General features: G+C 54.9%; 2 protein-coding genes across 5 annotated transcripts in view; one reads left to right on the forward strand and one right to left on the reverse strand.

Annotated features, from left to right (window-relative positions):
* Positions 1-25,588, reverse strand: part of CCT7 (chaperonin containing TCP1 subunit 7) — a 354,827-nt gene that overhangs the window by 179,810 nt on the left and 149,429 nt on the right. The gene's annotated exons all lie outside the window — the stretch shown is intronic.
* Positions 1-25,588, forward strand: part of SFXN5 (sideroflexin 5) — a 103,192-nt gene that overhangs the window by 58,193 nt on the left and 19,411 nt on the right. For 3 of the 4 annotated variants that reach the window (XM_059659441.1, XM_059659440.1, XM_059659439.1), the window contains 3 exons: positions 5,972-6,062; positions 17,456-17,571; positions 19,739-19,824. In XM_059659441.1, the coding sequence (XP_059515424.1) occupies positions 5,972-6,062; positions 17,456-17,571; positions 19,739-19,824 (293 nt within the window). The remainder of the gene's footprint in view (positions 1-5,971; positions 6,063-17,455; positions 17,572-19,738; positions 19,825-25,588) is intronic. The other variant, XM_059659442.1, reaches the window with a different exon arrangement.

The following is a 25,588-nucleotide window of genomic DNA, read 5'->3' on the forward strand; positions in this document are numbered from 1 at the left end:
GGTTATGGTTCAGGGGTCAGGTCTGGTCAGTGTAACCAGCAAACAAGCCCCTCAGGCACAGCAGGAGCCGACTGGTGTTTTAACCTGTACCTGAGGCTGACCCAGCCGCGTGGCCCTTTGCTCCTGAGCCTGCTGCCAAGCAACAGACCCGCTGGGGTTGCAGGCAAATTAGAGGGTCATGGGCCACTTTGTTACCAAGTTTATGCTACAGGGAGCGCCATCTGGTGGGAGGTTTTGGTACCTCAAAGAGTCTTTGACCTGCCCTAGCCAGTGCCCTCCAGCGCCCACCACACTCCTGACCATTTGGTTACGTTACTTTCCACCACCTGAGAGTGGATGCAGATTCTGACCTCATGCCATCCCTCCTTCCAGGCATGCCCCCTCCTATTGTCCTCCAGGGGCCCCTGGACCCCCGATGGCAAGCTCCGTGAGTCCATAGAGCCCTCTCTGCAGCCTGCTGAGCCCTTCCTTCTAACCTGCTGCATCCTACTCACCCCTCAGGGCTCAGTCAGGCATCTCCCTTCCAGAAGCCTCATGGCCTGGGGCCGCCCCTCCAGAACCCTCCTCCTGGTGGAGTGGATGAGCCGTCCTCGCAGGTGGACTTAGACCCGCGTGTGCAGCACCCAGCGCTGGGAGAGCTGTTCGCTGAGGCGGACAGCCGTGCCTGCACAGGGCGAGTCTCCTTGTGGCTCTTCGCTGTCCCCTCCTCTTTCAGAAATCACTCACTTGGTATATCCTAGGAGCATTGATTAAGCACCTGCTCATTCACCAGGCAGGAGTTCAGTGAGGATTGAGAGAGACAGAGGCTCTGAGCCCAGTGCTTCGGGCCTATGAGGAGAGATGGATGTTTAGTAGAGTCCACAAGTAAAACCGTTTCTGTGAAATTCCGTTTTTAAATCCTACACGCGTATTACTTTGATTTACAACATTTTAAGAAGGTAAATAAAAAGGTACTTAGAGACCACGATAGCTATAAGGAAGGAAGAGGTTCAGGGAAGGGCAGTGCTTGGAGGCCCTGGGGAGAGAGAGATCGGGGTGGGGCAGGGAAGGAGGGATGGAGAGAAAGAGAGAAAACTGGCTCATCCGAGGAGCAGGGGCCATGGTGAGGTGGCTGGAGCCTTGCAAGCAAGGCCAGGCCGTCCCGTGAAGCTGTGCGTGTGTATAATTGCAACGAGAAGCCATGGGAAGGCTAATGCAAGTTGATAGCCATATTTAGGAGGTCACTCTGGCTGCTGTGTGGTGCAAGCATGTCAAACTTGCGGCCCACGGGTCGCATGCCTCGTTTGTTTGGCTCGCGTTAGCCTTTGCGTTTGACATGCTGGTGTAGTGGATTGGAGCGGGGCGAGAGTGGAAGCAGGGAGCTGAGCTAGAAGGTGGGCAGTCGTCTAGGGAGCCTGGTGCTTCGGCTAAGTGGTGGGAGCAGAGAGAGAGGAGTAGCCACGTGCCAGGTGTCCAGGAAATGGAACAGGTAGCTCTGCAGGACGGGCTGGACGTGGGGTGGAAGACTCCCAGGTCTCCGGCATGAGGAGTGAGCTGGGAATGGGAGAGGAACCGGCGTGGGTGAGAAATAGCAAGGCAACCTTCCTCTGGGGTGTGTGAAGGGGGAATGCCTGAAGCCCCTTGGAACGGAGGCATCCCATGGGGATCGGATGTATGGGCTGGAGGAGAGGCCACAGGCTGGGTGAGAGAAGGCTGCATGCATTGCTCAAGCCCCACCCGGTGGCTCCCTGCTGGCCTCGCCGAACTTAGGGGATGTTGTTGGCCTGGGCAAGGCCCTGATACCTAAGGAGCCAGCTAATAGCCACATAGCTCATGGCATTGAAGGTCTGTGTCATGGGGCTCCCACCCCACCCCAGGTCTCGGTGCTGGTCAGTCCCCACCGTGGGAATGGCCAGGAAGCCAGTCTTCCCTCCTCTTGCTCTGCTTCCGCCAGTTGCCATGGCAAAGTCACCAGCCCGAGAGCGGGAGCTTGGCGAGAAGTGGCCAGAGAAGGCCCACTGCTTCCTCGGGCCTTTGCTGATGTCCTGCTCCTGGCTTCTCCCGGGATCCCCGGCTGCTGGCCACATGCGAATTCTTGTGCTAAACCCACACCCTGTTTGTTTTCCCCTCCGCCCAAATGGAGCCCCTGTTTGGTTAATTTCTTCTTGGTGGCTTATTTGGAGGCTGTTAAAACAGACCCGAGGGGACCCTCAGCAGCGATGGTTCCATATCTCATTATCTTTCCCAAACCCGATTATTAGCTCAGATTTTTCTGATCGCTAGCTGCTGTTCGTGATGAGTTGTGTGCCATTAATGCCAGCTGGTTCCCTTAAACAGGACCCACCATGCCAGGGAAAACGAGCTGGCATTCAGAGCCACCAGCCACTTGGCTTTTTAATTTTAATGGGCTCCACCAAATGTTCCAGGCCAAAGGGCCCCGAGAAACCAGAACAGACGGGCTCCCAACCCCCGGTCTGCAGCCCACTCTGGCTCTGTCCTGGGCTGTGGCCATCCTCGCTGCTGGGACCGTAGGGCCTGTGTTGGGGGCTGTAGGAGCCGAGGGGGTGAGTGGCCACTTGCCTTCCCTGTGTTCATGCCTATCTGCCACCCGCCCATTATCCGTGCCCAGGAAGGAGCCCAGGTCTTCTCCCAGCTATGCCGGTCCCCAGCCCCTTTCCTGGGCATGCGCCTGTTGGCCATGCTCTCAGAAACGTGTGTGTGTGTGTGTGTGTGTGTGTGTGTGTGTGTCTTACCCGGTCTGTGTTGGGGAGACTCCGGTTGGCTTTGGGGAAGGGGAGGCTGGAAGGGACCTGGGCCCCCGGCATGGCTCTCTCTCCTTTCCTCCTCTCCACCCTGGGCTCCCATGTGGGGTGCGGGAGACAGGCTGGGCCAGTCACTCTGGACTGTGCCATCCTAGCCCGGGAGGGGAAGGCTGGAGGTTAGGAGGCAAGTCTGAATGTTGCTACAACTGCGGCCCCTATTCCTCCTGCCCTGGGCCATACCCCAGCCCTGCCTGCCCGCAAGCTCCCTGCTGGCTTCTTGGAGGGCTCCTGCTCCCCACTCCTCTCACACTCTGCCTCGGTCCAAATGAATGTGAGCGTTTTGAACCCAGACCTTCTGATTTCTAGTTTGGGGTGGGGAGTCCAAGAACTCCGCCTTCCCCCTTCCACTCCTCGGGGCCCCAGCCGCAAGCTTGTCTTTCCAGGGGGGCTTTACTGTGCAAACAGCCAGTTTAAATGGCATTCAGGCATTAAAGCACTCCTCATTGAGGTGTGAGACAACTGGAAATTAAATAGCACAGTGGTTAAGAACACAGCTTTGGAATGAGCAGTCCCCGGTTCAATCCTAGCTTCACCTGCCTCCTAATAGCTGTCTGTCCTTGCACAAAATTACTTACCTCTCTGAACCTGAACCTGTCTGAACTTCTCTGAATCCGTAAGGAGGGGTAACGCCCTATCTAAAAGCCTTGAAGTGGGGCCCCAGCTGGTTTTGTTCAGTGGATAGAGCGTCAGCCCCTGGACTGAAGGGTCCCAAGTTCAATTCAGACCAAGGGCACATCCCTCAGTTGCAGTTTCAATCTCCAGTCCTAGTCAGGGCCCATGCAGGAGGCAACCAGTTGGTGTGTCTCTCCGCATTGATTTTTTTCTCTCTCTCTTTCTCCTCCTCCTCCTCCTCCTCCTCCTCCTCTTCCTCTTCCATCCTTCCACTCTCTCTAAAATATCAATGAGAAAATATCCTCAGATGAGGATTAACAACGACAACAAATAAAAAAAATAAAAGCCTTGTAGTGGGGTTTAATTGAGGTATTTCATGTGAGGTGAGTGGCCGGGCATCTCCCCATACCCTCCACACTTTCCCTCTCTGCATCTGTAGGAACATATTCCCTGGTATTTGGCGGGGGGAGGGCACCATTTGAGTCACAGAATTGAAAGTCACTGGCTGCTGGGAGCTGGGAGGACTGGGCTTGATGAGGTCCATCTCAGGCAGGGGCAGCCCTGAAGCAGGGCATCAGGGCCCAGTGTATGTGGCAGCTCCCAGGCTGCTCCGCCGCCCACCAAAATGTGTCCAAGCGGCCGTGCCTCCCAGCATCCCAGCATCCCTTGAACAAGCAGAGGACAAGGATTGGACTCTGAGCACCAGCTTGAGGCTTCCAAGGGAGGCCAGGCACCCAGGAGCTCAGGCTGGGTTTGTGCCTGGCAGCCCTCTGGCTCTGTGGGCCCCTGGGCTAGCCAACGGCTGGCTGGCTGGCACTTGCTGTCTTCCTGGGTCCCTGGACCGTCTCTGCCGTGCCCTGCTTTGACTGCTGCAGGCACCCAGCAGCCCTGGAGGCCTCCCAAGGCTAAGCACCTTCCCCAACAACGCAGGGAGTTGGAGCCAGGGCCAGGGCTGCGGGTGCAGGTGGTCTGCTGAGCCAATAGGTGTGCCAGACCAGAGCAGGCAGCCCTCGGACTCCTCCCCGGGCCCTGCCTCAGGCCAGGGCAGGGCTGGCTCTGGCCTCCGTTGGGGAGCAGGGCCCTCTGCACACCTGTCTCCTGGCCGCATGCATCTTGCTTTCTCTCTCTCCATGCCTGTGCTTATGCTGTTTTCCCCACCCAAAGGCCCTGTTCCTCTGCCTGGACTACCTTCCCTCCTTCCCTCCTCTTCCCGTGGCTGATCTCTCCACCCACTCATCTCTTTATTGGTTCCTGGGTTTAATCCTCAGTCACCGTGCACTCAGCGTGTACTGTGTGCCATCCGCCGCCTTAAGTGCTGGGCATACGAAGATGAAAAAGACACGGTGCCTCCCTCCCAGCCTGGCGGGGACATCACACCCGTGAGCAGCATTCTGGGTGCTGGGGAGGAGGGACTCCTGGTGTGCCGGGCAGGGACTTCCTGCCAGGGAGAGGCGACATCATTCTTATGGAGCTTCGTTTATTGAGGCCTCTTACGTGAAACACTTATGTACATTCTCCTAACAGCCCTGGGATGCTGTAGAGGTTGTCCCTTTTTACAGGCAAGGAAACTGAGGCAAGGCTTAAGAGACTTTACAACTAAGGGTTTAAAGCTCATTTACTCCCACTGTATTAAGTGACACTGGAGGTGGAGATCAGAGGTGGGCCGTAAAAGAGCAGGTGTGGACGGAGTAGAGGAAGGAAGGCATCCCTGGCATAGGGACCGCATGGGCAAAGGCCCCGAGGCCAGGAGTCTCATGCAGCATCTGATAAGCAGTAGCCTGCACTCACAGAAGAGAACATGGGTGGCTGGGGGAGTGGGGAGTTGAGGTCATGGAGGCCAAGACTGCTGCATGGAGAAGGTACCTTCTTGCACAGATCATGGGGAGGAGTGGGTGGCGGTGAATGTGATTAGGCCTGTGTTCTAGAAAGATGAAGGGCAGCATGGGGATGGACTGGAGTGGGGAGAGCCCAAGGCGAAGGCCAGGGGTCTCTGGTGTCCTGGTCCGGGTGAGGGGAGCTGGGGTCTGAGTGAAGACAAGCAGGGAGCCCAGGATGTCCACTGAAACCCCTTCTGCACCCCGGCCCTGCCCTGGGCTGCTCTGCTTGGCTCTGCAGGCACCTGTGGGCAGGTGCATGGATCTCACTCTCCTGAGACCTCATGGTCTGGCCAGGCCCGTGCCTGGGCTCACAGCGGAGCCTCAGAAATGTGGTGCTTAGAGACTGGGAATAAGGGGGTCCTACACTACATTTATTTGCAACAGAAACCACCCCACCTTCACTTTTTCCCTCCTCAGCAAGGCCGTGTGTGTGTGTGTGTGTGTGTGTGTGTGTGTGTGCGCGCGCGCATAGCTGATGCTTTACCTCTCTCCTTCCCGAGGAGCTGGTTACCTGGGATGACAGCGCAGTGATGCCTTAAACAGCCGCACTGCAGTTCTGCAATTGAGGGTCTGGGGGACAGCTGCAGGGGAAGATGGCGCCCCTCACTCTCCCCGCACCTGCCCCTATCCTCCCTCAGGCGGCTGTAGCACCGTGCACTTTCTCTGTTTTCTCTTTCCAAGGTGGGCCTTAATGTCTTGGTTCAGAAAGCCAACAAGTTCACCCCGGCCACCCGCCTTCTCGTCCAGAGATTTGTGCCCTTCCCCGCTGTAGGTAAGACCTGCACAGTGCTGAGCATCTGCATGTGTGTGCTTGTGCATGTGTGTGTGCGTGCACACATACGTGTGCATGGGCATGTGGGGCTCTCGGGGCTCTCGGGAGCGGGTCAGCAGCTCTACACTCTCCTGACATGGGCTGGGGGGTGTTTCTTCGCAGGGACAACTGGAACAGAACATATGTAGATAGAGAAAAAGTGACAGGGGCCAGGCTGACTAGCCCTGTGTCCAAAATTCTACACAGGGATTCTTAACCTGGGACCCCAGGCTCCCGAAGGGTCAGAAGATAGAAGGCAGTGGATCCCATGAACTTGGTGGGGGAAGAATTTATACTAACCTCTAGCTGAAATGTAATGTTTCCTTCCATTATGAATGTAGGCAGAAAACCACAGTAATAAGCAGGTCGGTGACTGTCACCAATAGAAATCACAGATGTTCCCATGTCTCATCACAGTTACAGAGATCTTCAAATATTGCTCAAAATTAATACCAACAGATCCACTTGTCGATCTTGTTTTTAATCATTAGTTAAAAAGCAGATCTATTACTGTATCACAATTTTTAAAGTATTTTGATAACATTTCGATATGATTCCTTCGTGGTCCTATGTATTTTGTTTTATGCAGTTAGACACATTGTTTGGAGAGAGGTGCATGGGCCTTACCAGACTGTCCCAGGTTCCTGACACAAAGCTCCCGCTAGTCTGCGTTCCTGGGGTATTGTGGGCCCGTTAGGTTTCGGAGCCCCTAGGTACCTTCGGGTAATTGTGGGTGCGTGCGTGCGTGTGTGTGTGTGTGTGTGTGTGTGTGTGTGTAGAGGGGATCTCGCCTGCCTGCAGCCGAGTCCTTGCTGGTCTTGGCGTCTCTGAGCTCACAACAGATGCCCAGGCCTGGACCCGGAATCCCTCAAAGCCCAGCCTGGCTCTTAAGAAGCCCACGCCTTTTTTTGAGAAGAGGACACCACAGTGGGAAGATTTTTAAAAATTAAAAAGAAATAAACAACATCGAAAGAAACCTGGGGCAGTCCGTGATTAGTAATCAAAAGAGGAGTATAAGCCAGCGTTTGAACCATGACACTGAGTTCCCCATCTGAGGCCAGAGGACAGAGATGGGGGCCAGCCCACGGGCGCGGGGTCCTGTGCTGTCCTTGGTGCCAAGGCTCCGTCTAAAGAGCTGGGAGTCAGACCCAAGTTCATGGTCCAGACCCTGCTCTCCTCCTCCAGAGCTCAATTTTCCCATCTGTACAATGGGCACCAGTACTTACCTTTCTACAGGCCAGAGCTGTGGGAGGATCCAATGAGACCACAGACCAGACTCCCCTCCTAGGAGAGTGCTTGGAACCACCTGAAAAGCTCCCGGGAGATCATTCCTGGGCAGCCCCACCTCCTCGATGGCCCAGAGGCTAATGAACTCCCAGGACCAACCTGCTCGATGAGCCTCGGCCAACCCAGATAATTGCTATAGCAACTCCACACTTTTAATGAACCCTCAGCTATTTCTAGTGCGGGCCATTAATGGAATAACTCTTTAGATCTGACGTTGTTAAGGGGCCTAATTGAGTGAACACGGCTGCTGTTCTTGGGGTCCTTGCCCTCCTGGGCTGGAGGGTTAGGTGCAGCCCGAGAAGGCGGCAGCTCTCAGCCGCACTGGACTGGATCTGGGACTCGGCTGAGATGTAATCTGTCCTTGAGCCAAGCTCCAGACAAGGACTCCGCCCGGGGCCCATTCCAGCCCTGCTCTACTGGCCATCTTGCTGTGTGACCTTGCGGTGGTCTTCACCTCTGTGAGGCTCCTGAAAGCAGGAGGAGGGTCCCTGCTCTCAGGGTTGACCCTTTCTGTTGTCCCCACCTGAGACTTTCTGTCTCTATTTGGGCTCCAGTTTGATTACTCTCCTGCCTTCTTGTTGGGGAGGAGCCTACAGCCCCTCGCACACCTGCAGCCACCCGTGAGGGGCCTCGCGTCCCTGTGTATCCCTCGCCAGTTGCACAGGTTTGCACTCTGTGTGGTTTGCAGCCCTGAGAGTCCTAGGTTGCCAGGATCCGGAGAGAAGCAGGCCCTTCCTGGCCTCTTCCTCAGGCCCAATGCCCAAGTCCTGGCTGTGGACCTGCCTGTCTTCCACCGCCTGCCCAGTCTCTTCTCCCCAACATTCAAGCTTCCAGCTCTCTGGCCCCCAATGCCCATCCCAGGCTCAACTATAAATGGGCGCTAGCTGACTCCCCTGGTCATTGCTGACACAGTGGTAGTGGGCATGCCTCTCACTCTCCAGGGGCTCAAAATTCCCTTGGTCCTCTCAGGCCACCATCTAGTCCGTGCATGTGGCCTCCCTCCACCTTATCCCCAGGGGCCTCTGGCCAGGACAGAGCATCTCTAAGCTTTCCACGGCAGGCTGGTCCCACCAGCTGTTCACCCCTGCTTTCCACGGCAGGCTGGGCCAGACTGGCACAGGCCACAGCTAAGACCACTGAGAAGATGGCTCAGGACTTGCTTTACCTTGTAGAGCAGTGGTTCTCTTTTTTTTTTTTACAGTATAGTATTTTTTTTTCTTTTTTTTTATTTATTTTTTTTTATTGCTTAAAGTATTACAAAGGGTATTACATATGTATCCATTTTATCCCCCCGCCCTAGACAGTCCCCTAGCCTCCCCTATCACCCAGTGTCTTATGTCCATTGGTTATGCTTATATGCATGCATACAAGTCCTTTAGTTGATCTCTTACCCCCCTACCTCCTGCCCCCCAACCCTCCCCGGCCTTCCCGCTGCAGTTTGACAATCTGTTTGAGGCAGCTCTGCCTCTGTATCTATTATTGTTCAAAAGTTTAGAATGGTCTCTATTGTCCATGAATGAGTGAGATCATGTGGTATTTTTCCTTTATTGACTGGCTTATTTCACTTAGCATAATGCTCTCCAGTTCCATCCATGACGTTGCAAATGGTAAGAGTTCCTTCCTTTTTACAGCAGCATAGTATTCCATCGTGTAGATGTACCACAGTTTTCTAATCCATTCATCTACTGATGGGCACTTAGGCTGTTTCCAGATCTTAGCTATGGTGAATTGTGCTGCTATGAACATAGGGGTGCATATATCCTTTCTGATTGGTGTTTCTGGTTTCTTGGGATATATTCCTAGAAGTGGGATCACAGGGTCAAATGGGAGTTCCATTTTCAGTTTTTTAAGGAAACTCCATACTGTCTTCCATAGTGGCTGCACCAGTCGAGCAGTGGTTCTCAACCTTCTGGCCCTTTAAATACAGTTCCTCATGTTGTGACTCAACCATAAAATTATTTTCGTTGCTACTTCGTAACTGTCATGTTGCTACTGTTATGAATCGTCATGTAAATATCTGATATGCAGGATGGTCTTAGGCGACCCCTGTGAAAGGGTCGTTCGACCGCCAAAGGGGTCGCGACCCACAGGTTGAGAACCGCTGCTGTAGAGGGTTCTTTGCCCCTTTGGAGGCCTGGCCAGGTGGGGAGACAGGACTCACAGAGCAGTGAGTGCACAGGGGAAGTGACGGATTGAGCTCTGGTTGCTGGGATGTGTGTGTAGGAGGCTGGAACAAAAGGGGGTCTTCAGGGTGAGGGGGGTCCTGAAGGGGCTTCGGTGCACTGTGCTCAGAGGCCACCTCCCCACTCTGTCCCTCCTGGGCAGGCTGGAAACTCAGGCTCTGGGGAACCAGGAGACTCCCGGGGGTCAGTTGCTCCTTCCCACCGCTCTGTCCAGCCCCTCCCTGGGCTCCTGCCCCAGGCTGAGGTCTGGGAAGCAGGAGGACAGCTCTCTGCACTGAGACCCATGAGCTGCCCAGGAGAGAGGCCTGAGATCCCTGGCCCAGGACACCTGGCTCACGCCTGACTCTGCCACTCCTACCCCTCTCTGGCCTCGGACCAGGTCCTATTTCAGCCCCTTTCTGCTGGGACTGCAGGCCTCCCCTGGGTTTGTAAAGCCCAGTATTCCTGGGGCTCCACAGCTCTCCCCATTTCCCCCAGCCGGCCTCTGTTCCCCTCAACTCTCCTCATTCTCTCTCTGGGAGGACCCTCGGGCAGAGGGAGCCATCCCATTTTACAGAAGGAGAAACCAGTTCAGACTCACTAAGGGTTATCCTGACCTGGCCACAGCCCAGGCTGCTCCAGCCACTCAAATAACCTTCACTGCAGTAGCTGAGAGACCGAGGGGCGGGGTCCAGAGGCCGGCTGTTCCGTGTCCCACCAGGAGCACCTCCAGTTTTGCCCCTGGTTTTTCAGCCGGGGTTGTGTGTGTGCGTGTGCGTGTGTGTGTGTGTGTGTGTGTGTGTGTGTGTGTGTGGAGTACGTGGGGAGCCACAAGGACACTCCTTGCAGCCTCTCCCCCAAGACGGTTTCAGAGCTGTGCTGGGCCCTGGTCTAGAACAGCAATCATGTGGGAAATCTCGTTTCTATTTATACATGGACATGTTAGGAAAGACGGTGCGTGCTGGCATCGGAATCGATTGGGGACTGGTAATTAATTTGTTTAGACCTTAATTAATTCTCCAGTTCTTTCTTATTTGTGGATTGTCACGCTTAATTGTGTTCAGGAGCTCGAGCTTGGAGCAGGCCCTCCATTAATTGACGTGAGGTGGAAGTTAATGGTTTGGGGAGCTGGGCAAACAGTGTAATTAAAGGTCAATTGAGGAGGCATCGGAAAAATACAAACCTCCAGGTCCAGCCACCAGGCTCCAGGCGCAGTCCATTCCCGCAGAGGCCGGCCCCATAGCAGCCTTCACGGGGGGCCTCGGGTGGGGGCTGGGAGCAGTGGCCAGCAAGAGGAGGTCCAGCCGGTGCCATGGCGAGAGGAGTAGAGGCACCTTGTCGGGGATGGGCGGGGCAGGGGCTTTAGCCAGGAGCTGGAGGTGGAGACCCCAGGGTCACCTGGCAAGCATGGCCGTGTGCTCAGGCTCTTGTGTCTATGTGTGTAGGGGGCAGGGCAGGGAGCTCTGAAGGTCACCCCAGACTGCCTGGTTGAATCCATGCCGAGCAGGGGACCAGCAGGGCCCGGTGCTCATAAAGACCCCCATGTGGGCTCTGAGCTCCCCATGGGGAGGCCTAAGCCTCAGCACCCACCCGCCGACTTCCTGCAGAGGGAGTAACCTTCCCGCATGGACCGGAAATGCCAGCCTCGGCATCTCTTTGCCAGGAAGTGACTTTTCCCTGTGCTGTCTATGGCTCTCCACAGTGGCTGCACCGGTCTGCATTCCCACCAACAGTGCATGCGGGTGCCCTTTTCTCCTCAGCCCCACCAGCACTTGTTTGTTGATTTGCTGATGATAGCCATTCTGACCGGTGTGAGGTGATACTTCATTGTGCTTTGAATTTGCATTTCTCTGATGATCATCAATGACGTTGGGCATCTGTACAGAGGACTGTATTACTTCACAAAGGTCGAGTCCTGCGTGAAGCATCCAGGGCCCTTCCTTCCACTTCTCTGCCAGTGGCTTCACCTGCAGGGTAGCTCCCTGGGGATGGCACCAGCAATTCCAAAGGTCACATCCAGACCCACCACTGCCCAGAGGACAGGAGGCACTGCCTGCTACCTCTTCTTAAATAAAAGGAGTCTTTTCCTAGAAGTCCCCTGCCGCCATCCCTCATTGGCTAGGACCGATCACATGTTCTTTCCTAACCAATTACTGTCAAGGAAGGGATTATTACAATTAGTTTAGACTAATCGTTTGGGGGTAGAATAGCGTTTGAGTCAGTCACCATAACCCTCCATAGAGTAATATTAGCAGCTCTTTGTCACTTATAATAAATACATTTCCCACTTCTCATCACATAGCTTATGGAATAGATATTGCATGTCACACTCTCTATTCTAAGATGCCTCTCTTATAGGAGGCATTAAGACAATAGCCATTGAGAAGAGGAGAGGGCTGTAGTTCTTGTTCATTTGAAGGAATAAATAAGCGTTCACTACATGTTCAATCCAAGTCACTTTCTTCAACACCACAGAGTTTGAGTCTCAGCCTTCTCCACATCTTCCAGGGGCCGAAGGGTCAAGATTAGAGGTAGGGATTACGAGAGGCAATGGTGGTTGTGATGCTGTTCAGCAACCATTGTCCAAATGAGATGGTGTCATTTCAAAGCATACAAAAGAATATTGGGGATTTTTTTTATCTGCAGATCCTATTTGGTTATACTTGCAGTTTCATTTTTTCCCTTTACTTGCAGGAAAATGATTCCTGAAGTTCATCAGCTTCCTTAGGTAGTTTCAGACATATAGATGCCTAAGTGTCGGACCCATGGATAGGTCGCACCAATCCCTGCTGGCTTTCAAACTTTTATGATCAACTTCAAGAAGTTTGGCTATTTCTTTTCAATGTTTAAACAAGTAACACGTGATTCTATTCTCACTGTAAAAATGCAAACAGTGTAAAAAATTTTAGGGTAAAAAGTGGAAGTCCTGCCACACCCCCTAATTCCTAAATTTAGTTTCCTTCCCCAAGGAGACCACTCTGTGGTGTGAAGCTTCCAGAACCTCACTTGTGGGTTTCTGTGCACACAGATGTGTGTATACCAATTACAAGGCTTTGCATTCCGTAAACCATTCTGTACAGACTCGGTAGCTCTTTTCATATAGTTTGTTTTGGAGAGCTTCCCATGTAGACTCCGTAAATGGTGGACATTTAGGTTGTTTCTAATTATTTGCTCTTACAAACAGTGCTATAATTAACATCCTTGTAAATGTCTCTTTGTACATATGGGCAAGCATTTCTTTAGGGTAGCTATCTATGGTTTGGCAATTTCTGCTGCCTTTAATTGCATTGCCTGGTATCTGGCAGACGATCTTCCGCATGTACAATAACTTTTCGCGTCCGCGCTCCATTATAGTGTAAGTTTTAAAAAGAAGTTCTAGGCGACAATTAGGGATCTAAGTTTAAGTTCAAATTCTGTGTGGATCGCTGTAAGCAACTGAGGTGACGCTTGAATGAACAGATACACACGGCTAAGTTCACCCACGCCCGGGCAGTTGTGATGGGGAGCAGATAGGATCCCCCTCCCTCAAACACCCATTGTAAGGTATATCATGATTTTGCAAGCATTAAAATATGAGAAAAGCCCTAATTGGTTTGGCTCAGTGGATAGAGCGTCGGCCTGCGGAATGAAGGGTCCTGGGTCAAGGGCATGTACCTTGGCTGCGGGCACATCCCCAGTCGGAGGTGTGCAAGAGGCAGCTGATCGATGTTTCTCTCTCATTGATGTTTCTAACTCTCTATCCCTTTCCCTTCCTCTCTGTAAAAAATCAATAAAATATATTTTTTAAAAAATAATTCTTTAAAAAAAATATGAGAAAAACGCATCTTGGGATAGAGGAGTTATGGTGTTTTATTTTCCCTAAGAGAATAGATAGCCTATTGCTTCACCCCCATATTTGAAGACTCCTTCCCTTGTGAGTTGATATAATTGCTTTACTACTAACTCATCCTCCCTTCCCTCCCCCGCCACAGGTGGATGTATCTCTGCACAACTTTTTTTCTTGTTGTTAATCCTCACCTGAGGATATTTTTTTCCCCATTGATTTATTTTAGAGAGAGTGGGAGGGGAGAGGGGGGGAAAGGAGAGCGAGAGGAAAACATCAATGTGAGAGACATATCGATTGGTTGCCTCCTGCACACGCCCCCACCAGGGCGAGGATTGAACCTGCAACCCAGGTACTTGCCCTTGACAGGAAATTGAACCCGAAACCCTTGGGTGCTCCAGCCGATGCTCTAACCACTCAGACACACCAACCAGGGCTGGACTATTACCTTTTGATCCATGTGTCTGTTCCTATGTGTCTGTGGTAGTTCAGGGGGCAAGCTCTCCTGTAGTCTTATTTTTGAGAACTTTCTTGCACATTTGTCTTCCGTCTGCTGCTCTTCCTTCTTCCCACACTGTCCCTTTTACACGGGGCACTCCCTAGCTGTTCACACCCGGCATGATGGTGCATCGCGACGGGTCTGATGTGCGAACATCTGCAGCAGTCAAGACCACACTTTCCTCGGGACTTGACACGGAGCTTGCATCAGCACGCAGCGATCTCTCGTTCTCTCTCTCAGCCCGTGACATCTCCCAGCATCGCTGCTCCAACATCAGTTATGCCTGAGTCTTGAATGGTGTCAATCCGAGTTGAAAATGTGCCAGCTTCCTTAGCATTATCACTAACCCACTGTTTAATTAACCTGTGCTACTGTCAATCGTCGATCTTGCCAGTGTGCTAGAGAGGAGACCCGTGGCCACCCATGGCTGGCCTTGATCTTGGTCTCTCTCTCTCTCTCTCTCTCTCTCTCTCTCTCTCTCTCTCTCTTTTCCATTTGCTATTCCCTTGCGGCTCTCAGTGTCCGTGACTCAGGAGTGGACTGGCCAGAAACCGATGGGAGGGACCAGGATGGCTTGGGAGAAAGACAGCAGAACTGCATGTTCTGGGTGAGATCATGGAAATGAAATGACTGAAACAGGCCAGCAATCTCACTGCTCAAAGGTGATAGCAGCTAACTTGTTCATACAGCAGGTGCCCAATAAATGGACAACCAGTATACACAGTCAACAGGAGAAATGACGGTGCATGTGCCATTTGAATAGGCAGTAAGGATGGGGGTGTTCCAAGGGAGGAGCCTGGGGATTGCCCTCATTCTGAGGTGGCTTTTGGGGTTTTCACTGCTTCCCCCCCCCGCCCCCCGCCCCCAGACAGCTTAGAGGAGAGGGCAGCTTTCTCATTCTGAAAAGTGCCCTGGAGGCGCTGATGAGGAGAGGGAGGCTGGGTTTTCACTCCCTTTCATACTTTACCTTTCGTATCAAGTCATTTTGTGTTTGAACCAGAGTCCTGCTCTGTCCTGATGTGGCTACATCGCATATTTGAAAATTGAGGAGAGCAAGCAGGATGTCACCTAGGACTACTGGGCCATCAGCTCCAAATCCACACTGTCTCTTTTCTTTGTCTTTTTCCTACACACACACACACACGCACACACACACACGCACGCACACGCACACGCACACGCACACGCACAGCTAGAGATGTCTCCGCCTTTCCTGGCTCCCCTTGACCTGGCGGGAGCTGGTGCAGAGGCTGTGACCCCATGGAGCCGCTTCATGCAGCCCCTCCTTCTGCACCCAGGGGGTGGGGGGAGGAGTTTGCAGAGTGAGCTGCCGGCTCCTGACGTGAAGCAGAGGCCCCTCCCCTGGACCACATTCCTGTAGCCTTGCCTTTCAGAACAGCGGTGGTGGAAGCTACTCTCTGAGGTCAGAGACCCATGCCTTTCAGGGCAGAAACCCCGATGTCCTCTCCGGTGGTTGTGTTGGGTCTCCTGGGAACTGCAGGCCTGGCAGCCCCAGGGGGTAAAGGACGAAGAGCATCCCTGTCACCGGCTAGGTGCCCTCCTTCCCAAGGCCACTGTGGGGGCCCTTCCTGGCCCTGAGCCCTGGGAGGGCCTGGGGCTGGCGGGAGCTCTCCTCTGAGGGTGAGGAGGGGGAGATTCGGCATCAGAATTAGAACCCAAGCCCCGTTGTCCCGAAGCCGGGGTTCCCAACCTCTCAGATGCACTTTCCTCATCCTGTGGGTCTCTAGATGTGCGTGACACAGGGGTTTTCAACATCAGCACTACTGACGTTTCGAGCTGGATAATTCTTTGCCGTGGGGCAGTGCTGTGCATTGTAGGATGTTTAGCCGCATCTCTGGCCTCTACCCACTAGATGGCCTATAGCAACCCCCACACATACCAGGCTGTGATCATCAAAAATGTCTCCAAATGTTGCCAGATGTCTCACAACATCGCCCCCGGTTGAGAGCCACTGTATCAGACCGCTGAGCCTGCCTGCGGTGTGGACAGGAGTGGCCTGGCGAGAGGAGGTCTGCCCGTGGGTACCAGTGCGGCTGAGTGTCTTATGGAAACATGAGAGCTACTCAAAGATGACATCTGTGCTGTAAATACATTTAAAAACTGTATTTGGTCGCCTGCTTTTCTCTCCAAAGACTGCGGAGCCACTTGGTCTTCCCTCTGCCTGTTCCACCTTCCACTTTATTGAACAGGGAGACTGAGGCTTAGAAACCCCAGGGCCTCAAGCCACCCCTCACCTGCAGAACCCTGTCCCCCAGCTGCGAGCACCCTGGGCCCCTCTGCTCCCCTGCGTTGGCTCAGGCACCAGGAGCATCTGCGGTCCTCCTCCCACTCCACCTGCCCACCAGGCCCTGCCGCCCTCCAGCTCCCCAAACCCGGGTGCCCCCCCCCCCACTGGAGGGAGTGGGGAAGCAGCAGGTGTTGATGCTAATCAGCGTTCACAGCCCAGAACTGCAGTCGCTCCCAGGCTCACACACTCCCCAAAATTAAACACTCATTATACAAAATTAATTGACATTAATTAGCAAAAATTAAAACTTTAAACACAGCAAGGCGCTTTGGGGGGAGGAGTGAAGCAGGCGGGCTCCACATTTGTCACCCCCCACTCCCCACCCGCCCACCACCCCCTTGTTCCCCCACTTCCATCCTGGAGCAGAGCTGGGGGAGTTCAGGCGAGGTCAGCACCCACACCTAGCCTTGGGCCTGGGCCCAGTCCCAGCCCTGTGAGTCCCTGGGAAGGCTCCCGAAGCTAGCCACCAGCTCAAACTCTGGCATCCAGTGTTTAACTATGGATCCAGGAACCCTCCCCTCAGCCCAGGCCCCCATGATCTCAGCTGAGATGGGTGGGCATGGTCAAAGGATGAACCAGCCATCTGAAGCCAAAAGCAGAAGGTATTCCCGTAGCGCTGCCTGACCCCGCCCTCTCCCCACCTCCTGGGTGTCCAGAGGACCAGGCTCTGTGGCCTTTCAGCTCTGCCTCACTTTGCTATGTGACCTCAGATAAATCCCCCCCACCACACACACACTTACACCGTGAGCCTCAATTTTCCATCCATATGATGAGGGGGCGGTGCTGGGTGAGCACTGAGGTTCCTGCCGCTCTGGCACCTGCTGTCAGAGAAGCAAATCTCCGGGAACTTGATTCACTCTGAGGAGCAAGGGGCTGGATGTGGGGTGCTGAGTTGCTATGGGGGAGCATCAGGCACCCATGGGGGATGTGTCTTCAGGCCCCAGAGCCCCCCAGATGGGCACCCCTTTGGCCTGCCTGCAGGGGGCAGTCTCCTTGATAACTGGCCGCTCTCTAAGCCCCAAGCAGTTCCCCCTTCCTCCGTAACACTGGTTGTTTTCCAGCCTTGCGCACCAGGTTCCCAAGGTCCCCCAAACCCCTCACCAAGCTGATGGGCACCAGGACCACACCTTCCCCCACTGCCCTTGAACACAAGCTTGGTGTCTATTCAGAACGTCGTTGCTTGGGCCGGGGAGTCTGGGGCGAAGGTGGAGCCCAGGGGTCCTACCAAGTGGAATGCCACCCCCCCCCCTCACTCCCGCTCCCTTCTCTCTCCAGCCAGCGCCAATATCTGCAACGTGGTGCTGATGCGGTACGGGGAGCTGGAAGAAGGGATTGATGTCCTGGACGGCGAAGGCAACCTCGTGGGCTCCTCCAGGATCGCAGCCAGACACGTGGGTCCCCCGGCTCAGGGGCAAGCATGGGGGGGCAGCCGCAGGGAGGGTGTTGGTTCCCCCTAAATGTTTTCATTCCCCAAAGACTTTTGCCCACAGCACCCTTGCTTTGTCCTCTTAATCTCGCCTCCTCACCCTGCCCCACCTGCCCTCTGTATGAGCCCCAGCCTGGAGGTCTGGTCCAGCCACGCCCATCCCCTAGGCATCCCTGTTTCTCTCCAAGTGCCCTGTCCTCACCACTGTGAGCTGTCCCCATCTCTCCTCGCAGCCCCTCAGGACCCAGCTTCTCTGATCTGTTAATTGGCGAGGGCAGAATAGACCCCAGAGCTTTCCCTTCCCTCCCCGGGACCCGGGACCCTGTCCCCTGGGCGTTCACGTCCTCCTGGGTAAGATGAGGAAGTGTGGGCACGGGTGCTGTGGTTCTGTGCTAATAAGCACTCCTGCACTTGGCGCTTCGCTGGGGAGTGAGGAGTGAATGCGCTAAGGTGTGGGGTTTCAGGCTTGCCCCAGGCCTTGCGGGTGGCTGGAGAAGAATGTTTTGTTACGGGAAGGCCCTTTCCCACCTCTGGTTTCACCCGCCTCACCCACTCCAGCAGTTGTAATATTTTTTTAACTCCAGTATGCTTGTGTCCAGCCCTCTTCCCAGTGGTGATCAGTGGCTCTCCCGGCTCTGGCTTCCAAGGGCTGGGACTGGGGCGTTCGGCTGCGAGGTAGCCAAGCATTTCTGCTCCAGGCCCTGTCCCTCCTCAGCTCCCACAGGGGCCGAGCAAGCGGAACCTCTGTCTGGGCGGCCTCCTCTGTGAGCCTCCAGTGTAGGGAGAGCCCTCTCTCATCCAGCCCTCCCCTCCCCACTGTTTCGGGGGGAAGTGAGTGCCCACCCAAGGCTCTGAAGGGAAGGGGCTCAGGTTGCCGGTGCCAATGCTGCCTGCGCCCTCTGCTTCCCGCACACGGGCTCTGGGCCCCTCATTCCTGCTTCGGAGGGAAGCTGGAGGGACCCTCTCCTAGGCCTTCCTGAGGCTGGTAACAAAGGACCCCAGTTCCTGGGAGAAATTTCCAACCCTGAGCCTGTCCTCAGAGGGCTTTGGCCTCAGTTTCCTACCTGGTACCAACCTCCTCTCTAGCCCTATACTCTTTCTTGACTTGCTGTGAGGGAGGCTGATGTTGATGGTCCTCTTCCTGGTCCAAATGGCAGGAGCCCCAAGCTCTCTGCAGCCCTGGGTGTTCCCCAGCCTGGCTACAGCCCCTTGCTGTGTAGGGCAGTGGTCGGCAAACTCATTAGTCAACAGAGCCAAGTATCAACAGTACAGCGATTGAAATTTCTTTTGAGAGCCAAACTTTTTAAACTTAAACTATATAGGTAGGTACATTGCTATTAACTTAATTAGGGTACTCCTAAGGCTTAGGAAGAGCCACACTCAAGGGGCCAAGGAGCCGCATGTGCGAGCCGCAGTTTGCCGACCACGGGTCTAAGGGAAGACCAGGGACCCGGGGGACTACCAGTCGTTCCTGGAGGGACCAAGCCTGTGGGGTTAAATGGACTCCCCACGATGACCGGCAGAGTGCGGGGGTGCCACAGCTGTGCCCTGACTGTGCCCCCTGCTGGGAATCCCAAGGGAGCCCCAGAGCCAGGCCCAGGCAGGGCCCACTGGGAGACTTGCAGACACTCAGCGGAAGTGCCTCCCCCTGGTCACCAAGAAAGCCCCTCCTCCTCGGACCTTTGTCTTTAAGGGATGTCCGAGAACAGCAACTCCCAGAGTCCCTGCCCCCCCCCCCCCCCCCCGGCACCAGGCCCCAGCTCTTTGCTGGGGTCCTTCCAGGGCCTGCTTAGATTTTAGAGCATCTCAAGTTTTCCTGCTGCTTCCCCCCAAGCCCCTGCACCTGCCACCCACCCAAGGCACCCCCTTGGGCACTTCTGTGTTGCTGTCCCACCCCCACATATGGCAGGTGTCGGGGATCTGCTCTTCAAATGTGTGTGATGAGAAGACGGGGGTGGCTTTTCTCGGTCGTTGGAGTATGGCTTCGTGAGCAAATCCATGAATTATTCCACTCAGCCAGGCCTGCTTAGCAGTGACGCACACACCTCGGGGCTCTGGGGTGGGATTGGCTTCCAGGCGGCTGTGCCCGGACCGGGGAGCCCCACTCACCACAGCCTCCGTTTGCCCCTCAGGCCCTGCTGGAGACGGCGCTGACGCGAGTGGTCCTCCCCATGCCCATCCTGGTGCTCCCTCCAATCGTCATGTCCATGCTGGAGAAGTAAGTTGGGGCAGCCAGGACCATGGGGCCACCACTGGACAGGAGAGGGGGGCGGGGGGACTGCTTGCCCAGGTCAAGGGATGGGATGGTGGGGCAGTTTATTCAGACTCTCCCAGGCAATGCGACTGGAATCTGAGAATTCATGGACTTTAACTGTGCAGGACCCCGTGCTAGGTGCTGGGGAGGCTAGCCCTGCCCTGAAGAACGGGAGATTCTGGCGTGTGTGAGTCTGTGTGCATAAGTGTGTGTGCATGTGTGTGTGTGTGTGTACATGCGCTGTTGCTGCACAGGGCAGGACCAGTTGTGAAGAGAGTGTGAGGACTAAATATGGAGCCAGCACCACCCCTTCCAGGCATCCACCATGAGGCATGTCACTGTCGAGGAGCCTCAGTTTCTCCATTTCTAAAACACGGACAGTACCAACCTCCCTGCCTCCCTCAGAGGGATGCTCTGAGAACACAGGCTTGCCATGACTGGAAAGAAGTGAGGGAACACAATAACAAAACAATTTCACACCCATTAATTAATACAATCACTCTACCATTGAGTCGTGAGGACTGAAATGCTGCTGGAAGGAGAAGCTGAGCAGGGAGGGGGGAGGGGCCAGGGCCCATCTTCACGTGGTGTGGGCAGGAATAGGGTGAATCCAGGAGGAAAGGAGTGGGGAAGGGCCTAGGTGGGGGGAACAAGATGAATAAAAGCCTGAAGGTGCAGACCCCTGGGGTGCAGGTAATACAGAGGTGACAGCTGTCTCCCTCCTGGGGGTGAGTTCAGTTGGGCCTAGGGGCGGCGTAAGATAAGGGAAGGGTTGGGGGCACCCCTCTGGGGTTCTGGGGCAGGATGTTCTCCTCAGCATGGAGACCTTCTTATTCCCACAGCACGAATTATAATAACAGCTAATATTCATCAAGCACTTGACTGCACCCCAGTCCTCTCAGCCAGGCCTCTGCCCAAATCCCATCCAAAGAGGCCCTCCCTGACCACCCCATGGAGCTAACAGACACCCCACTCCCCTCACATTGCCTTATTTTCATTCACAGCACTTAGCAATATCTGAGATTTTTTATCCGGTTGTCTATTATCTGTCCACTTCACTAGAATGTAATCTTCATAAAGACAAGTAAATCCCTTTTATTTACTGCCCTGCAAGCATCTAGCACAGTTCCCAGCACATAGTAGATGCTCCGTGTTTGTTGAATGAATGAATGAATGAATGAATGAATGAATGAAATGAAGTGAATCATTTAGCTTTCACAACAGTGCAATGAGGTAAATATGGTATCTGGTTTTACCATATTCCATGAGGAAAGGAAGGCGAAGGCTTTATTTATCACCTGCTTACAGTTTTACCCTAGGAAATGGCAGAGGCAGGAGTGGCCCAGGACTGTGGCTGCAAAGCTGTGCTCTTCCTGCCACACTGGCTGCCTCTTGGGTCTTCAGATCACCTCACATACCAGCATGCTTTGGGCCCTGCCCTGCATGGAGACTGGGGAAGAGCAGATTTGGGGGCCTGACCTCAGAAAGCCTGTAGCATGATACGGGAGATGGGTAGACCCACACACAGGTCAGCGGCAGGTGGGACGGGGCAATGTGTGAGCAGGATCAGGTGACCTTGAGGGGAGGGAGCACTGTGGGCCCGGCAGCAAGGAAGGCTGGTCCACAGGAGAGGGGCTGCAGTTGACTTTGAGAGCAAAATGGGACTTTGGCAGGAGGGAGGGCTTTCTGGGCAACATGTGGGCCTGTTGTGTAGACAGCAGGGAGTCCAGCCCAACAGAAGCAAAGTGTGCCCCACCCTTACACCTCCCCTCTCCTCCCCTGCTGCCAGGTGTGAGGGTGGAGCACCTGGTCAGGGCACGGTATGTTGAGCTGAGCCCGGGATATAAGACAATTAATCTCGTATGTAAGTTGCAAAACTAAACAGATCCTGGGAAGGCAATTGCTTCTGTGCCCCTGAATCTTGTGTACGAGCTGCCTTGTGAACTGAGGCTGTCCCCAAATACCAGCCACTGCAGTACACAAGACACCACAGAGAAATTGGGAAGGTAGGGCTTCTGCATTCTAGATGACCAAGTCCTGAGCCTGGAGTTACCTGGGGGGGGGAGATGTGGTCTGTGAGGCCTTCCTGGCATCTGAGTTGAGTTTCCAGAAAGTGCAGTGACCCTTAGTGTCCCATTTGTTTGGGAGCTTAAACTCGGCTTTGAGAGGCACGAAGGTGGGTGGGATGGTTCTAGTTCTGAGCCTCCCTCGCCTGGCATCTGCTCAGAGCCTGGCTGCCATGAGTCTGGCTCAGCTCAAGGTCCAAAGAAGCCCCTTGGGCTCGTACAGACAGGTTGGCTTTGTGCTTGGCTGGTCCTTCCCTGAGGCCTCTTGGACAGTCTCTGGGGAGAAGGAAGAGTCCAGCCCGGGTCCCCCCAGGAATATCAAAACGAAGAAGACCCAGTTTGTGCCCTCAAAGACTTACTAATTCACGGGCATGGGGGCACTGCAAGACTGGGCGGTGGGAGGGCCAGTGTCGCAGCACCTGCTGAGACTCCTGGTAGGAAAATGAACTCTGGGTTCTTGCTCTGTCACTATTGGGCCGGTTTGGTTCAAGAGACTCCCTCAGCCTCAGTTTCCCACCTGGAGGATGCCGACTCTGCCAGCTTCTCCATTTTGTCCCCTGGGGCCTGGCATCCGGCAGGCCCTTGGCTCCTTGCAGGGGCCCCACTGAGCACCCCGTGGCCTTCCCATGCGGGGTGCTAGTGGCAGGGCCCTGCTGAGGAGGGGGTGGAGAGGTGGCCCCACCCTCAGTGAGGGAGCCAGAGGAAAAAGACAAAAGAACACTTACCAAGCAGCCTGCTTGCAAATTAATGGAGCGCAAACTCGAACTGCTCCAAGTGCTGAGGGAATGCATAGCAGCGGGGATAGGAGCTGTTCGTTGTGTGTGGGGCTGGGGCCCAGCTCGCTTCGCCTGTGGCCTCAGTCTCTCCTCTCTGCGAGGAACCCTCTGACCTGCGTGAAGCCTTGGGTTTCCTGCAGGAGAGAGTGGGCCCCAGGACGTCCAGGTGTCCCTGGCTCTGAGACCGAAAGGAAAGGTGTCTGAAGTCAGAAGCAGAGGAGCCTCAGCTCCCAGCCCACAGCGCGGGCCTCCCTCTGAGGGTGCCCACTCCCCAGCACACATCCTCTCACCTAGCACAGCCTCGCTGCTGAGGAGGAGGCTGGTTTTAGACCCCAGGCTGGGGGATTGGGAGATCGGCCCCTCCTCCACAGTCTCCCTAACTCCCAGGCAAGTGCGGGGCTCTCCGCCCTCAGCCCCCCACCCCCGCCCCTGGAGTTCACCCCTCACTCCAGCCTGGGTTTCAGCTGGGTCTGGGGTTCAGCTCACACCCTCCATGGTGGTTCCTGAGGCCGCTCCTGTCTCCTTCATTCCTAGGGATCCGGGTCTTTCCTTTCTCCCAGTCAGTCGCACATCTCTCCATCTGCATATTTTAATTCCCCCAGCTGCTTTTCCCATCCCTCCCTGCCATTTCCCACCTCTCCTCCCCTCCCCCTGTCCTGCTGTGTTCACTCTAGTGCCTGGGCTGGGCTGGGACTTCTACGGAGGCTCCCGCTTGGCTGCAGTCTCAGGCCTGCCTCCTTCTGGACTTCCTGAGTCGCCTTCCCCGTGGGGACTTCAGCCAGCCACCCTGAGAGAGAAGCCAGCATCATGGCCCCACATAGAAGGGGGACCGTCTGGAGTTCCCAAGGATGAGTTCATGGCCTGCCCCTCGCCTGCCACCTTCTTTCTCCCTGACACCTTCCTTGCCCTCAGCGACCCCTGGGAATGAGGTCCTGCCTGCCTTCCAAAGCTTCGCAGAGCCGGGCTCCAGGTCTGTGTGCAAGTCCGGAGGGTGAGCCCTGTATCCCAACCCCTTGTCCTGCTGGAGAAATTGATCCTCATTAAAAAGGTCTCAGGGCCCATCTCAGCCTTTCTCCTGGCCCCTCCATGACTCCCGTGGAAGCCCAGGTGGCCTGGGGCTGAGTCCATGGCTGGTGGGAGGCTTGCGTGGAGGAGAGGGAGAGCGTGGGGCCACTGGACCGAGGCCAAGGGCGAGGTCAGATAGGCTTGAGTTTGATTCAGGCACTTTTGTCCTGCAACTCTTGATGCTGTGGAAACTCCCTCTCCAGCGACTCAATTCGGGCTTAATTCAACAGCTGGGCAGATCTTGAGGTCTGGGCTGGTGGGAAGGGCTGGAGGATCCCCCCTCTTTCCTGCACATACGAGGGCAATAACAACGCACAATTACTCAGCACTGACTCTGTCCAGGCCTTTCACTTGCATAGAGTGGACAAGTACCTGGATCTTACTGGTCCTTTAGCAGGAACATCCTGGACCAGGGTTTCTCAGAAGTGACTGGGACCGATCCCCTGTTTTAGACTCATGAAGGTTGTTTGAAATGCAGGTTCCCAGGTGCTGTACCAACTGAATCAGGATTTCATGGGGAAGGGACCCTTGGGTGTCTGCATTTTCAACCAGCTGCCTAGACACCAAGTTTGGGAACTGCTGCTCCGTAGTAGCTGTCTGCCCCAGGCCAAGTGCTCCTGGGATTCTTGTCCCAGCAGGTGAAGGTGGTGTGGGGTTTACCCACCCCCCACCGAGGCCCTGCCCCCAGGAGGGCCTCTCACCTGCCAGTGGCCACAGGCAGTCCTGCTCTGGCAAGAGCCCGAGTTATATCGTCTTCATGCCAGGAGCCAGCCACAGGCCTGTGGAAGCTGACATAGTGACTGAGGTCAGACTTAGCCCACCCGGCATCCCCTGGCAAATGGTCCAGTCATCCACCCTGCTGGCGCACCCTACCCTAGACCTCCCCAAGCAGATGCTCAGGGTCTTCACCATACAATACGGTGGGCAACACAGTGAAGGAATATCTGCCAGTTGGTGTGCCCCCAATCTGTCTGGGCAGCCCTTTTTGTCATGGATCTGGGGGGCCCCGGGCCTGGAGGGAGGTTTTTCATACCCCTGGAGAGTGGGTGTCAGCTGTGACATGCTGGCGATGAAACTTGGGTCCTGAAGGCAGGAGCCAGGAGCAGCACGGGGTGGCAGCACTTGCAGGGAGTCAGGAGTCCAGGCAGCAGCCAGCTGGCCTCCCTCAGATCTAGCTTTGGCCTTGGCAAGTCACTGCCCATCTCTGTGGCTCTTGGATTGAAGTTGATGAAATAGTCAGTGGGGTATGTTCTGTTCCCACACACAGAAGGGGGTCATCCCCTCCCGGCTGTGTGTATATGTGTGTGTGTACATGTGTATGCGCATATAGGGGTATGTGTGAGTGCGTGTGTGCACGTGTGTGAGTGTGTATACATGTGTGGGTGTATAAGGCTCTGATGGACAACATGGTGAAGATATATGTGTGCATGTGTGCACATGTATGTGTATATGTGTCTGTACAAGGTTCTGATGGACAACACAGTGAAGTTATGTGTGTGTATGTGTGTGCACATGTATGTGCCCGTGTGTGTGTGGTCTGACTCCTCCCCTGCACTTGGCACCTACTCTGGTTTGTTTGCTATTTCATGAGGTGCTCCCTTCGAAGGTGATCTTACCCTCCTGTGTGTCTCTCCAGGCACAGAGGCGACAGCCTCCTCTGTCGTGTCCCCCACATGTTTGCACAGGGCTGGACACATGGTGGGGTGTGGGGAGGGCCCCCACAAGTGCTCATATATGATTTATGGGTGAGAGTTCAACCAGCAATGTCCTTCAGGGCAGGGCTTGGGGGCAGGGTGCGCTTGGGGAAGATGCAAAGACAGA

This window comes from Myotis daubentonii, chromosome 12, assembly GCF_963259705.1.
Source record: "Myotis daubentonii chromosome 12, mMyoDau2.1, whole genome shotgun sequence".
Taxonomy (NCBI): domain Eukaryota; kingdom Metazoa; phylum Chordata; class Mammalia; order Chiroptera; family Vespertilionidae; genus Myotis; species Myotis daubentonii.